Here is a 14,709-nt window from a genome sequence, read left to right as displayed (position 1 = left end):
ACACCCACGGCTTTATAATAAGAAACCACCTACAATAAATCACCACGACACTGTAAAACTGTAAGATTTTAAAATAACATCGGGTCAAAAATTACATTTTCTTTATCCTAACGATTTGAATTTTCTTTTTTTTTTTTTTAAATTTATCTATTTATTTTAGACTTTTCATTTTAGTTAATTCAATAAAACCATCAGTTCAGTTCCAGGTGAAACATTACTTATGTTAACGCTTGTGAGGTTTTATCTTCGTTTGATCATATAAATATTATCTATAGACAGTGGTGGAAGAAGTACTCATATCCTTATAGTAATTAAAAGTAACAGATGTGCAGAAGTATCAGAAAAATAATTAACAAAATGATTATGAAGAATAGCTCATTTCAAAGTATTGTATTATATGCTATCGGATTATTATTGATCTCTTTTACATTTAAATGTATATTTCTTTACAGTATATACTGCTGGGTAGTTTATTCTATGACAATGCTTTAGTTTTAAGATGATCATGCGTTTTGGATGATAAATCTTCAAAGTAACTAAGGCTCTCAAACAAATGCAGTGTAGTAAAAAGTACAAGATCTTCCTGAGTATAATGTAGCATAAAATACAAACACTCAAAGTGTACTTATGTACAGTGTAATGAATATATTGAAAAGTCCAACAGTACAGTAAAAGACGAGGCTTTATTTACGCAATAAGAAATGCATGTCTTGTTAATACTGTGACAAGTTCTTAAAAATGATACACAGATCAGTGACAAAACAATTAACAGAAGGTTTCGACCTACTACCAGTGCCCTTTTGAACAGGTGGAACAAGGGAAAGGGCTGTACTGACTGAACATGCATGACAAGTTTAGGTGGGTGACAGCTGGGTGTGACTGCACTGATGACATGAAGCGAAATTTCTTTCATGGTTGACAGGATGAAGATTTTTTTTTTTTTGGCTTGCAATTTACTGGCCCGACATGAAAGAGGTTTTCATATGAAAATGACAAACAAGTTGCGATACAAGGGTGACCGTTGTCATTTGGAAATAGGATGTGGCTTCCTCTACAGCTATTGATGCAGGTTTCACTGAGAGAGGGTTAACTGATCTGCTCACTCTGGTAAGGCACCACTTGAATTTGAATGGGAAAGTACGACAGATGAGTGATTGGTGCTTTCAACAGAGGACAATCTGTAGGTGTATGTATGCTGATTTTGGCCTGTTTCAGAAAAACGAAACTTGCACAATCTGAGAGATGATGATGTGGAAAACATTTACAAACAGGTTGCATAAAAAAGGAGGAAGACGAAGACAATGGCATTCTGCTGCATACAGTTTAGAATACACAGTACAATAAATATAAATAGACTGAGGGAAGACTGAAGAAATAAAAGTTTATGGACACAAAATGCTGTACATTCGAATCAAATATACAATGCAGCATGGAGAAGAGGAGAAGAAACAAAAGCCCAGCAAGTTGATTCTATATTTGGCAAGTGAGCCAATAAAACCTGGACACACATTTGCAAGAGACCAGTGTTGTCCTCAATAGGCTGTCCTGAGGTCAGTTTTTACATTGAACTTCTACAGTACATTGACTCTTGCTCAGTAGACCTGCTGTCCCAGGAGAACCTTAAAATGTATGCCATGTTATGTTTTAAAAAAAGATAGTCAACCATGATGCTTATATTTCCAAAGTATTTCTTACCACGCATCACCTTTTTGAAGTCGAGGCAGTTTTACAACATTAGATTTAATTTCATTAGAAATAAGATTTTTGGCAATAATGACATGCTCTGAATCAGCTGGTCCACACCTCTTTAAAAGGATTTCTTACGCACTTCTTTATCCTCATTGTTAATTTATAACTAATGCCCCTGAATTATTCTTCTCAATGTTTGTTAACATCAATGTAAGGAGTAAATTTAGTAGTAATAATCAGAATTCTCTTGAAAAGAAACAGTTGGGAGATTTTGCAGGAGTATGAGCATCACAAGGTGACTGTGGGTCCAACTTGATTTTGTCCTCTGCAGGGCTGCCATTTTGCCACATGGTTTGTCACTTTAGCCAAATTGGAAGAAGAAATTTCCAGGTCCAGAGTCTGGGAAAAAAAAAGGAAAGAGAAAAAAAAGTTATTTAAGTTGCACCTCCTCAAATTGATTTTTCCACGTTTCAGTCAACTTGAAGATGTCTGAAACTGGAATGAAATAAACACACCTGGACTGGAATCGAAACTAAATCCTCCACCATGGCCACCAAAGAAAGCCCTGAAGATGTTGTTTGCATCAAAATCTGGAGAGAAAGCAAAGAAAAAAAAAAGTGAGATTATCAAGTGATGACAGCCTGGGGAACAAGAGAACAAGATACAAAAACTTTAATTTATAGATACAATTCTTGGGAAAAAAAAGTTTATTTATTATGGTCTCTTTAATACACAATTGTCCAAACATTTGGTGTAACTTTACGAAATTTTTAATCATTTGCCTTTAAACTCTGCTCACTTTCATTAATCACAACCAATGTCACATTCATATAACCCTTAATCACATTAACATAATTTTAGGTTTTTGAAAAAAAAATTTGCAATCAAGCATATTATGTTTCCCCTTAAAAAAGGTTTGAATCGGTGGCGCCACCTAGGGAAGCAAATGTTTCTGTAGGTACTGTCAGAGTAGGGACATGCACCACATTCGGTGACAACAGGCATTTTTCACAGCAGACATTCTGACTTGTCATAGCAGGAAAGCAACATTAACAATATCAGTGACTCTGTGTCCCCAAAAGGCAATGACAGTCTGAAAGTGATCCAGCATGTACATAACCAACACTCCGAAACCAATGCAAAAATTGTTAAGAAACCGAAACACTGAGGTGTTAATGCTTATTTTCAGGAGAAAAAGTTTGCTTTTCTCCATTGTGCACATGACCAAGCTGGTCCCTCAGTTCCTACCATTAACTGTTCTCTTCTATCCCACTAATGATCTGCAGGTTGAATGTAACTCCAGCCAAAGAAAAGAAACCACTAAAAGCATTTACCTCCACCATCAAAGGAGCTATCATCATCCAAGTCGTGGCCGTTGTCATAGCGGATCTTCTTCTTTGGGTCGGAGAGCACAGTGAAAGCCTCACCCACCTCCTTGAATTTCTTTTCCTCCTCCTTCTGCACCTCTGGAGTTGCTGCGCTGTGACGGTCTGCGGGATAATGATATATTACAACAGAGATCCCAAGATATACAACCATCAGATATAATCAAAATTGGTATGCTGCATGTGGGTAAAACAAAAACAAACAACGGGGCTACCTGGGTGGTGCATGAGGGCTCGTTTGCGGTAGGCTTTTTTGATCTCGTCCTCTGTGGCGTTCTTGCCGACCCCGAGCACCTTGTAGTAATCTTTCCTCTTGCTCCTCTTCAGCTGCAGCTGTGCTGTTTTCAGCAGATGCTTGTGATCTACAGTCGTAAAATGAAAATAGAGCCACGTGAGTGTGTGTAAACATGACCAGCGAGTGAATCAGTTTAGACAAGTAAATATGAGACAACTAAGATAGCAGCTTACCTGACGTTTTTTCTGTCTGGTAAACTTTTTCATAGTCGCGTACAGCCTCTTCATACTGCTCTGTGTCCATGTAACTACACAGGGTTACACAGAGTCATTCAAAAACTGCTCAATGCTGAACAATAAAACATACAAATTAGGGAAATTGCACTTGTGTTGACTGTATAGCATACCACTGAGCTCTTCTTAAGTAGGCCTTGATGTAAGTGTCATCTAGTTTAATTGCACTGGTGCAGTCTTCAATGGCTTGATTCAGTTTCTTCAGCTGTAAATGAGGAGGAATTAATGACAGTGAAATGACTATGTCTCAATGAGAGCCCAAGGGTTGCTAGTTTTTAAGCAAATAATCAGACATTTATTATTGATCAAGTGTGATCAGTCTGACGGCCTTCCATACAACTGCATGCACTCTCCTTGCTCTCTGAGATGTGGGGATACTGTGCAAACCTATGTCAGAATATAGTTAGTAACTTCAGTTGACGTGTTGCCTTTTACCTTTGCTCCTGCCGTGGCTCTGTTGCAGTAGAGTTTAGCGTTGGTCTTGATATTGTTGGGGTCTATCATCAGGGCCTCAGAATACAGCTGGTAGGCAGCTTCATAGTTGCCGTTCTTGAATGCCTGGTTGCCCTCCTCCTTCTTGGCTTTTAAGGCTTTGGCATTCTGATTTAAGAAGAAACCAAGTCTTTGTGTTACTTTTATATTGTTTCATAGCACCACTCGTGGTCAAAAACTCCACAAGGTACCTTTAGTTATAGCTGGCTGAAATTGAAGTATATTATTCATCACTAAATGCACCCTTTACAGCCCATGGCAGGATTTGGCAAGAAATTTGGGTTATTTCACATATTTTACATTACAAATTTCAAAAACAAAAAAGAATTCCATACAAATTCCTGTTTGTCAGTACAAACCTTTGTCAACTACACAAAATGATTCTTACCCTGCAGGCTAGCCGAGCCTTTTCGTGGTCAGGTGCCATGCGCAGAGCCTGGATGAAGAACTGTACAGCTTTATCAATGCAGTCCTCATAGTAAAGACACAGACCTCGAACGTACAGTGCGTCTGCGTTGGTGGAATCCATTCGCAGGATATCACTGTAAAAGAAAGTTCTGTTTAACACGCTGCTGTGAAGACTCTGTGAATAAAATCCACCCCCCTTACTAAACAGACTCTGTACTAATCTTAAGTGAATCAAAGAAGCTTATACTATAAAAAAATAAAATGTTGTCACTGTACAAAATACATATACCATTACCCTAACAGCAGTTGCTTCATAATAAAAGCTCAACTATTCCTACCTTGCTACAGACTGAGCCTCTGGATAGCGTCCCAGCAGAGCAAGACACTCAGCCTTGAGGATTTTGAAGCGGTGGCAAGCAGAAGCCAAAGCTAAGGCCCGATCCATACAGTACACTACCTGCGTCAGGATAAGAGCCACACATTGTTTATATCTGTTACGCTCTATCATCACATTCAAACATGAGAAATATGCAAATATTGGAGCTTTGTAAAAACGAAATATTTTACATGTTGCTTTTCCAGTTCAACAAAATATTCAAAGTGCTTTAACAGAAAACAACTACTTAAGAAACTCTACGACTAACAGTCATGAAAACTTTTCTAGTCAGACAAGACTGATGAACTACGATGAGGAAGTGCCTGTTGTGAGTTTGGTGAAAAAATAGAAAGGGTGTAAAATACCTTTCTGAAATCCCGCTTTTCAAAGCCAAAATCTGCCATTCGCTCGTACTCCAGTAGAGTCGCTGCATTCTTGTTCTGAAGTAAAACAACAGTCATCTATCAACACTGTCTTCAAAATGTGACAAGATGAGTTTGAAGATGCACTCATGCAAATTAAGCTCCACAACTGTGCTTGGTATATAATTCAAATGTTTGTTTCCTATTGTGATTAAATAATATGAGAACAGTTTGGGTGATCCCCCACCTCCTGCTGGGCCTCTCTGTTGCTGGGCTCCAGCTCCAGAACCTTCTGAAAGCAGCGATTCGCCGCCATGGCATTTCCCAAAGACAGGTGGCACTTACCCTCGCGCAGATGCCCCTGTGGGATAGAAAGGGCACACCTCCAATGTGTAAAAAATGTGTAATAAACTCTACATATCCATCTCTATTCTGCAAGAACAACCAGGGTTTGAAGACAAGTGTGCAAAGCAGAGAATGAAGACGATGCTCTTGATTTGAGGATCTGTTCAGACTGACCTTCATGAAACAGTCATCCAGCCGCACAGCCTGCTGGGAATCTTCAAGGGCCTCTCGAAAGCGACAGAGCATCATGAGGGTGGCTGCCCTGTTGCCATAATAACTTGCATTTTTGGGGCAAGTATCTTACGATGAAAGAAAAAAATCCATGTCACACAGGCAAACTGAGATGTGGGTAGAAATGACAGAGAATAATATCTAGCTCCAATCTTCAACAGTTGAGATATCTTTCTAGTATACTGCAAATGTACAATTATTTATGTATAGTGAGTTGGAAAATGCATTAGGATGGGGGGGGGGGGGGGGGGCAGAGTGTACACAATGTTATTATATTTGCTTTGCTGGGAGATGTACAGCAGCTGTTCAGGGGGTGATGTGCAACAAAAAAAATGACTGATTGGTAATCTCACCAATGGCCTTGGTATAATAGTTGAAAGCCTCAGAGTAATCTTTCTTGCTGTAGAGTGCATTTCCTTGCTCTTTGAAGCCTTCAGCCTGACTGGAAAGAGGAGAAACAGAAACCAATGTCAAGGTGGAGTGGGCACTAAACAAAGATAAACTATTCAGCAAGACGTTCAGTCAATTTGTCATCTCTATCCATCTGGGAATTCCTTGCAGATGGAGCAGAGTGTGAGTCTGTCTGAAGGGACTCGACTGTGGTGTGTTACACCAGGAACTGGGACAGCAAAGCAGTGTACACACAGTCCTGATAGCTCCAGTGCTAAACATAGCAGTGAAATTCACCTGCCGCAGCCCTGCCAAGTGCTAAGGGGTAAATGAACCCTGATTCACATAATTTAGACGTTACTGTTGTGCTGCTCTCTGTAGGTAGGCCACACCCAAAACAGAGATGTGTAGGTGTTTTCCTTCAGCTGGTATAACGTCACTAAGTAGTACAGTTAACAGTACAGAAAACTTGCCCAGGTATGAGTCAGTGCTTGGCAGAAAAATGGGGCTTGTACAGGCAGTGCAATAGTGTCCAAGACCACAACTGAAACAAAAACCAACCCTAACAAAACCATGACAACAATGATATCAATACCACAAAACCCCAGATAATAATATTAACCCACATATGTAAAGGTTGTGCTCCAGTGGTATCGGGATTAGCTTTGTGAAAATGTAATAAAATGTACAACCAAAAGTGTGCTTTTGGAGTCATCCCATGATCCCACTTACTTTTTGTTGCTTGGTCTAATGCTCATCTGTCCTTTTTATGGTAACATGTAATTTTTGTTAAATAAGAATCAAATTGTTGTTTTGAAAAAAAAAAAAAAAAATGCTCGGCAGAACATATCTTTATCGTGTAAATCTCTGTCTACATCAGCAATCACATGTGCTGTCAGCCCACACATATCCATCAGGTTAAAATTTAATAGCTTAATCACGTTTAGGATGTGAATCAGGAAACCACATTCAGAACTTCTCTTGAAACACTGGCTGCATAAACCAAATGACGACGATCCAATGCAGTATTCCCAAATCATCACGTCAGCCGGTGCATGTTGCCAGAACTAGGGAACTTTAACGCCCCTGATGATTTAGCCCCTGATAAGCATCACTGTTGGCCTGGAGTACAATCTAAATGTAGGTTTGTAGTTATCAGACTTTAGGGTTTAACATTCTTCAGCTAAGCGTAACAGTGACACCTTGATTTTCTTGCTCAACTTAGCACAGGCAGACTGACTAGGTTTACGAGTGAAACCTCATACCTACACCTTGGTGATCCTTATTGAGACACTGACAACACCCTCATTCTGGTACCTTGGGTTAATTCAGTGCCAAACAACTGAACAAAGCACTTCATGCCAGAATGACCACTGTCTTTTATTCCATCTTTCACATATGTTATATTCTGAGCCTGGTTGTTTGTAGACACACTTAATAATATATAATAATATATTTTTTTTTAAAGTATACTTTGAGCAGGGCTCCCTAACATTATCTATCTAAAATTGCCGGACACTCATCGTTGTTTGGCTCAAACTATTGAACACTAATGATTTAACCACCACATCTTTTTTTTTTTTTTTTCAGATAACTGAGACTGATTTGGGTGTTTGGGCAGTAGTTGTAACTTCATTGATCAATTAGTGGAATACCAAGGCTAGTTCAGGGTTAGCTCCCTGGCTGCTTCGTATGGAAGTTTCTCGAAAGAGGGGAAACACTGGCTGCTGAGTATAACAAGAAACTGAAGTGATGCTTTATTCCCAGTGTTCAGATTAAAAAAAATGTGTCCGTACAAGCAGGTCCATTATCCGTGGTTACCTCAGTCAGTCTCAAAAATACATCAGTTTTTGGATGTCTGCAGCGGAGCATGTGTCCGGACACCACAGATCACTTATCTTGACAATCTCTAGCCAGCAACTGTTCCGTGTGTTATAGTCATAGTCCACAATTTACGGTATAATTTTAACCATGGAGAAATAATGTCAAGGCCCGCCATTTAGAAAACCCGCTACAATAGAGATTTAGCAGAGGTGAAACACGCTGCTGCCGCTTCACTCCCGGCGAGCTAGCCTCGTTAGCCTCGTTAGCTTGTCTCCGGGCTGACCGTGTTGTTCTTTCCGAGCCCTGTCAGCGAGTGGAGAGTTAAATTCATTCGGTTTATTTTCGCTTTAAACACTCAGGACAATTAAACTAAGCAGGCGAGTCAGTATTTACCGTTCCAGGTCATCCTGATTGTAGATTTGGGGCTCTGTTTCCACCGGCACGTCGATGTCAACAGCTGCCATTTTTTCTGGAAAGGACGATTGCGGACGGACGTCATTTCCGGAAGCAGTTTTTTATTTATTCATTATTTATTTATTTATTTATTTTTCTATTGAGTTCATGTGAAACTAGGTCACTACAAAAATATTTTTAAAAATCTAACATATGGGTGTTTTTTTTTCCTAAATCTATGTTATATGTATTTATTAATGTAAATATGAGATTATAATGAATATTTAAAATTACTTACATTAACCTTTGAAAATGATTGATGACAGAATTAGAAAAATAAGTCATGTGTTACTGTTTTAACCATAGACTGTATATTTAATCAGCTTTAAACCTCACCTCATATCGTGTTTCTTTGTTCACTAATCTTTAAACCATCCCAAAAACTATCCCTTTTGTCCACTCATTTCACTATGAGGTCAGAGCTCACCTGAGAGTCTGCAGCTCCACCTGCCAAAAATACAGGTCACCTGGGAAAGTTTTACTCAGTTTTCCCAGAATCAGAACCGAGCTAGGTGAAGCAGCTTTTAGTCTCTATGAACAAATATTACTATTTACTGCGGCTTACAATAGATCACATATGTAACATCTTTTTAATCAGGTGCATTTGCTTGTTTTTAAATGCCTTTTATCGCTGCAGCCCTTCTTTCAAAATGACTTATTTAAATAGTTTTTAATTCACAAATTTTTTCATTGCTTTTGTCATCTTCATGTTCTATTTTAATGCATTTCCGTCCCTCTGTAAAGCACTTTGAATTGCCTTGTATCTGAATGCTAAATAAATAAACTTGCCTAATATTATTCATAATTTGTTGTTTGTTGAACTGCTATAAATGCGTGTAAGTGCAAGAAAAAGCAATGGTGTCCCCCCTCACTAACTTTCACCTTGGGTTATCAAATCTTGCTCTTGTTTGCAAAATACCACTAGAGGGCACAAGAGTATAATAAAGTATAGGGTGCACTGCTATGTCAGGGGCACACCAGCAATGATTAGTTTTTTTTCACCCTCCGACCTCAAACACCCTATTTTTTTTAAATCTGTCTTAAAGTTTGACAAGAGTCAATTTGCTTGTGTTGCTGCAGGAGGTTACCAGTGCCACAGAGGGTTCAAATCCTCAGGAGTTCAGTGTTTCACTACACATACAAGTGTCATATACATAATGCTTGTGACTTGAACACATTTACGGTGCTACATTTATTGTTTGTTACATGTTAATCCAAAATAAATGAATTTTCTCAAAAAATTAAATGTCCTCCACTAATGATATTCACTGACCTCTGAGTAATCTGAAATAAGAATAGTACTGTGCTAATGACGTGACGAGTGTATGCCTGGACCATTAAGTATTCTTACTATAGTAATAAATGAAGTATTGTATACTCACTGTAAAACTGTAATGAACAGTAAAAACACTCAAAATGAAGAAAAAACAACCACAACTGTGTAAAAAAACAGTACTATTTATAAGCTCATATAGAATACAGTATTGACATTTTTAGCACATAATAATTTACATTATTGCAATTGATGGACAGTTACACTATTCAATAATTTTACCAGGTGACACTTCAAAAATACATATTGCTTAGGATGATTCATCACAATCAGGTGGGAGAAGAATTTCTAAAATGAAAGAACAGTTTTTTTTTAATACAACTCCATAAAAAAGAAACACGTTTTATAATGTCAAAGACACATTTAAAAATGTGGTTACAGTTTTAAAATTTTGGACAACAGCAACAACAGCCTGTCTCTTCATATTGCACAAACAGCATCAAGCTGTTGTAAAGTCTTAACTTATTTATCTAAGCATCACCTGAAGATGTTGTAATGGCACGTCAAAAAAAAACTTTATACCTTTAAATTAAATAATGTAATTGTAAGCATTATATGTAGTCTCCATCTAGCAAGTATTCTTGGCATCATTATTATGGCAGTGGTTGATTGTCACCTCATAACACAGAGAGCAAAAGAGAAAAAAAAATAATGTATGCATTTATCTCAAATAAATTAAGGGCAAAAAGGCATCCACATCAGACAATGGCTGATAACATACATTTGCTGAGATGCAACATTGTCAGCAATCCAAAGTTATGGATCTCCTTTGTCTTTTCACAGGTGGAGGGGGTTATATGGAAGAAGCCAGTTTCATGGGAGATAATCACAATCTGGATTTTCCTCATTTAGATTTGGTTATGAAAACAAAAGCAGGGATGAAGTATTTTACTTGTTCTCCCAGAGTACAAATAGAAAACTCTCAAGATGAAAGAATTTTGGCAACAAACACTTAGTAACATTTACACACCTTAGTGTATTTGTCTATCATATTCTTATAAATAAGATGCTTGTCATTATGGCTTCCAGAGGGGTCCTGACCCCGGGGAACATGCACTCAACAGTTTGTTGAGAGGAAACAGCTTAACGATGGTCCTTCCATTTTTAAGGGAGTGAGACACTGGTCAGTCAGTGCTGATATCTCAATCCACACCAGGGGATTGTGTATACTGTTCTCATGTCTTGAACCTGCCAAACTTTATATGCTGCCCTTGCTGTCGCTGCATAGTGTCCTGTTGTCACTCAGGGGGTCCCCTGCTTTGTCCAGCTTTGGCTAGGTTAGGTCCACTCTACTGTAGGTCCACCAGCCTCGTTTGGCTAATTGCTAGTAAGGAGAGAAGATAATGGGTGCATGTGTGGCCCTCAGAGGTCCTGGGGCAGGCCTGAAGAGCGTGGGGCTGATCAGGGGACCCTGGATAATGGCTGTGGGCCCTGGCGGCAGCCGTAGCGCCAAAGGTCCGGGCGTCATGGTGCACAAGGCTGCTGGATTGAGGGGGCTTGTCAAGAAACCTGCAGGCAGGGCCTTGGACAACTGCTTCTGCAGGGCCAGTTTAGTCTGACACACAAGACAAAAGAACAATTTAAGTTCTACAAAAAAGTAGTAGCATTATAATACACACCTACTGCTCACTCCTCTTTTGAACAGAAAAGTTGAGGATAACAGATTGTTAGAAAATTTCATTCTGCATCATCTTGAGTTAAAACAAGGCACTTATTTTAAAACAGCACATAGAGGCACCTAGGTATTCTATCAGACTTGCAGATGTGTCGACAGGTGCCAGGCACAACTTACCATTTCCATCTGATGAGTATGTGTATGTACTGTTTGTATGTGTTCTTTAAAGACGATGTACAATGTGGACGAAAATAAAAGCACTCAAATGTATGTGTATGTGTGTACGTGTGACAAATTCTTACTGCTAAGACAGCACTGGGCTGTAGCTTATTATAGGGGGTGAACTTTGCCTTGACAGGCTTCCCAGCCAAACGCTCTTTGTGTCTCCTGCTGTTCATGTGCTGGATAGGGAAATACAGAGCAGTGATTTAGTCAGGACGCAGTTTATACAGTAGAAAAATAACTCACATTCATTGTATTTGGATAAACCCAAATACCTGCTTTAGCTGTGTCTCTGAGTTGACGGACACCTGGCACAGTTCACAGTGAAAGGGCTGGCTGGATACACCGACAGCTGCTCTGGTCTTGCTGCTCATTCGCTGCTTAATTCGGCAGGCGGGTCTGGGCAATGATGTCATCTTGACCCTGCGTTGTGAGTGGCTGCTGTTCTGACCGTCCAGCATCTGTTTGTGCTTAGAGCCTGATTCAGCCAATCAGAGAAGAGGGGAAAATGTTAGATTGACAATCTGATATGCATATAAATTGTTGTAACATTTAAAACTAATTTTCTCAACAAGGATCAAATGGTAAAGTGGCTCACAAATGTTAACTGAAGTGATATAGTATCATATAGTACATACCACTACAATGAGCCTCCAACTGGGAGCTGGAATTGACTGTCACTTTGCATGTAGGACAGTGGAGATGTTTTTTGTTGCCCTTGGCCACCCTTGCCTCCTCCAGCTTCACCACCTCTTCCTCACCTCCCGTGGAGTGTGGGGCTGAACCGGTGGCCAGGCTGCACCCTTCCACAGGTGGACTCTCTGAGGCTAGATCAGAAAGCTGAGAACCAGGGGAGACTTGTGGGGACAGCTGAGGAGAGCGGAGCGAGGAGGAGGTCTCCGTGGATGAAGGCTGTGAGGAAGGAGTGGCTGCCAGTGAACTCCCCTGGGTGTTTTCAGTTTGCTGTTGTGCAGTTAGAGAAGAGGTGCCTGTGCCTGAGGACAGAGAGATAACACAGAGGTTGCACCATGACCCCATTTATATGTTCGTTATATCTTAATATCTTAGGATAAATATCTGTTCATGCAAAGTATGCTATTATACTATTTTGGGGGAGACTAATTGTGTTCTCAGAGGGTATTTGCAGACAGACACTTAAGAGAAACAAACTGTCTTTTGGAGATTCTGACCAAACACTATTCTATTTAAAACAATAGTTTGACATTTCGGTAAATACTAAGATTAGAGGGTTGATGCTACTCACATTATCTGTCCATTAATATAAAGCAACAGTCAGCATCCAGTTATCTTAGCATAGCATAAAGACTGGAAGCAGAGGGAAAGAGCTAGCCTGGCTGTATCCAAAGGTAATACACTAGGCTAACTGGCTGCTGGAAGTAGCACTACATTATAGTGTTCAATCTAGTGTGTATGTTATACGTTTTTAAATGCTAAGTAGTGGGACTTCAAGTAAATGTTAGCATTCTTTTGAACTAAATTTGAAATATTTACACATATTAAGTAATGCATTTATTTCCAAATCCACATTCAGTTTTGAAGCTTATAGCATTAGATTGTTTTTTTTTTTTTAGCTTTGTGATTAGACCTGTTGACCCAAGTGGTAAACTGCAACATATCATTGCCAGTATAGGCATAAATAAATCTGTAAACAGTTTTATAATATCACAGCAATATATGAATTTTACACAATCAAGGCAGAAATAGTTTTTGTCTAAAGCAAGAAGAGAAATGTGACCTGTTTTTCCTTCCTGTTCCTGTCAGTTTTGTATGACCAACCTGTCATTTTTTTTGTTCTGCTTCTTTCAAATAACCTTGTTATTATACTCTTTCTCATCCACATCTACTTATTTTTTTCTGCACCATCATCTTTCTTTAATTTTCACATCTTTTCCCTCTGTTTTGTGCCATCTCAATCATTCTTCCTTCATCCCTCTTTCCCTCTGTCATTTGTTCGCTCCCTCTGCTGAAGCTTCCTCTGTCACCATCAATCAACAACCATGGCAACTGCTGAATGTAACAAGCTTATCATTATGTGGTTAGAGGGAAATTGATAGGTGCTGGAAGAAAATGGGAGGGGGGGGGATCAATATTGAAAAGGAAAGCTAGACAGAGTATAGAAAAGGAAGATGGCGAAATCTTTTAGTGAGGCAGAATGAGAAGCCAAGTGACAAATGACTGAAAGAGAGTAAAAGAGACCAAAGTCATCAAAGTTTTACAGCAGCTCTTTTGTAGGAAGGATTGCTGAAGAACCAAAAGCTATAGCATTAAGAATATGGAAAGGATCCAAGGTTGTGGCCACCATTAAAGACACGTATGTCCTTGGTATTTTGTCAAGGTATCTGTGGACTTTAACAAGCTAAAGAACCATTAACATGGACAATAGGGACTCACATATGGTAGGTTTTATAGGCTGATACCAGTGTTTTTTTAAAAATCACAATAACAACAACAAAATTAGGTAACAAGGTCAGTGGGGGCATATCCTAGCACACCTCTGTGTTTGTGCATATAACTACAGTGCACTTTGCACAACAGGGTTGGATAAAATGCAGTAAAAATGGGTGACCTTTAGACCTGATGGGACCTTTTATGATAACTTTTTCATGGTTTTCATTTCAATTTGTATTAAATGAATAATTATTCAATGGGATTAATATTAAGGACAGCTTTGTTGTGTTTGTAATTATTCCATAAGCACGTCTTTGTTTTAAAAGATACAGACCAACTCAGATTGTAACCATTTACATCTGTGATCCATTTAAAAACTATTATTAAACTACTGAGCACCTGTCACTGGCCCATCTCCACATTCCTAAATCCTCAAAGCTCAGAGGGTGGGGCTGTATAATATTCACACTCAGTTGTAGAGTGCAGCACAGCATGGCTGAAATGCTGAGGATGATGCCAGGATGCGTCAAGTGTTTGATTCTGGAAAGTCTAGTTGTCCTTTAACCGACTTTAACCCTGAATGTCCTCATTTCTTTTCATCTCAGCCAGATTAACTGTTGAAATAAACATCAAAATTCTTTACAACT

General features: G+C 39.1%; 2 protein-coding genes across 6 annotated transcripts in view; both read right to left on the bottom strand.

The window, feature by feature from the left end:
- Positions 1–664: 664 nt before the first annotated feature.
- On the bottom strand, positions 665–8,522 carry LOC139608753 (dnaJ homolog subfamily C member 7-like). Its single transcript, XM_071462800.1, has 14 exons — positions 8,424–8,522; positions 6,170–6,258; positions 5,760–5,884; positions 5,488–5,601; positions 5,244–5,318; positions 4,841–4,959; positions 4,483–4,636; positions 4,038–4,202; positions 3,716–3,807; positions 3,543–3,616; positions 3,290–3,436; positions 3,024–3,179; positions 2,205–2,279; positions 665–2,088 (listed from the first exon to the last, which is right to left on the bottom strand). Exons 1-14 carry the CDS (start codon positions 8,492–8,494, stop codon positions 2,051–2,053), a joined length of 1,494 nt encoding a protein of 497 aa, XP_071318901.1. The 5' UTR covers positions 8,495–8,522; the 3' UTR covers positions 665–2,050.
- Positions 8,523–9,925: 1,403 nt separating this feature from the next.
- The window catches only part of LOC139608953 (zinc finger protein 385B-like), a 74,047-nt gene continuing 69,263 nt past the window's right edge, over positions 9,926–14,709 (bottom strand). For all 5 annotated transcript variants that reach the window (XM_071463118.1, XM_071463121.1, XM_071463120.1 and 2 more), the window contains exons 7-10: positions 12,292–12,648; positions 11,929–12,131; positions 11,734–11,832; positions 9,926–11,371 (exon numbers count right to left, since the gene is read on the bottom strand). In XM_071463118.1, coding sequence (XP_071319219.1) covers positions 11,141–11,371; positions 11,734–11,832; positions 11,929–12,131; positions 12,292–12,648 — 890 coding nt within the window. In that variant the 3' untranslated portion in view covers positions 9,926–11,140. The remainder of the gene's footprint in view (positions 11,372–11,733; positions 11,833–11,928; positions 12,132–12,291; positions 12,649–14,709) is intronic.

Source organism: Trachinotus anak, unplaced genomic scaffold (genome assembly GCF_046630095.1).
Source record: "Trachinotus anak isolate AG129_WGS33_773 ecotype Australia unplaced genomic scaffold, CSIRO_AGI_Tana_v1 ptg000025l, whole genome shotgun sequence".
NCBI lineage: Eukaryota > Metazoa > Chordata > Actinopteri > Carangiformes > Carangidae > Trachinotus > Trachinotus anak.
The sequence above is the reverse complement of the archived record's forward strand: the minus strand, read 5'-3'. Positions and strand labels throughout refer to the sequence as shown.

What these genes read in the sequence shown, in the direction of transcription:
- LOC139608753 (XM_071462800.1), bottom strand. Translation starts at nt 8,494, where the DNA reads ATGGCAGCTGTTGACATCGACGTGCCGGTGGAAACAGAGCCCCAAATC. An exon ending in TGGATGACTGTTTCATGAAG is followed by an intron (nt 5,602 to 5,759) that starts GTCAGTCTGAAC and finishes TCTATCCCACAG; the next exon opens with GGGCATCTGCGCGAGGGTAA. An exon ending in ACAGAGAGGCCCAGCAGGAG is followed by an intron (nt 5,319 to 5,487) that starts GTGGGGGATCAC and finishes GTTTTACTTCAG; the next exon opens with AACAAGAATGCAGCGACTCT.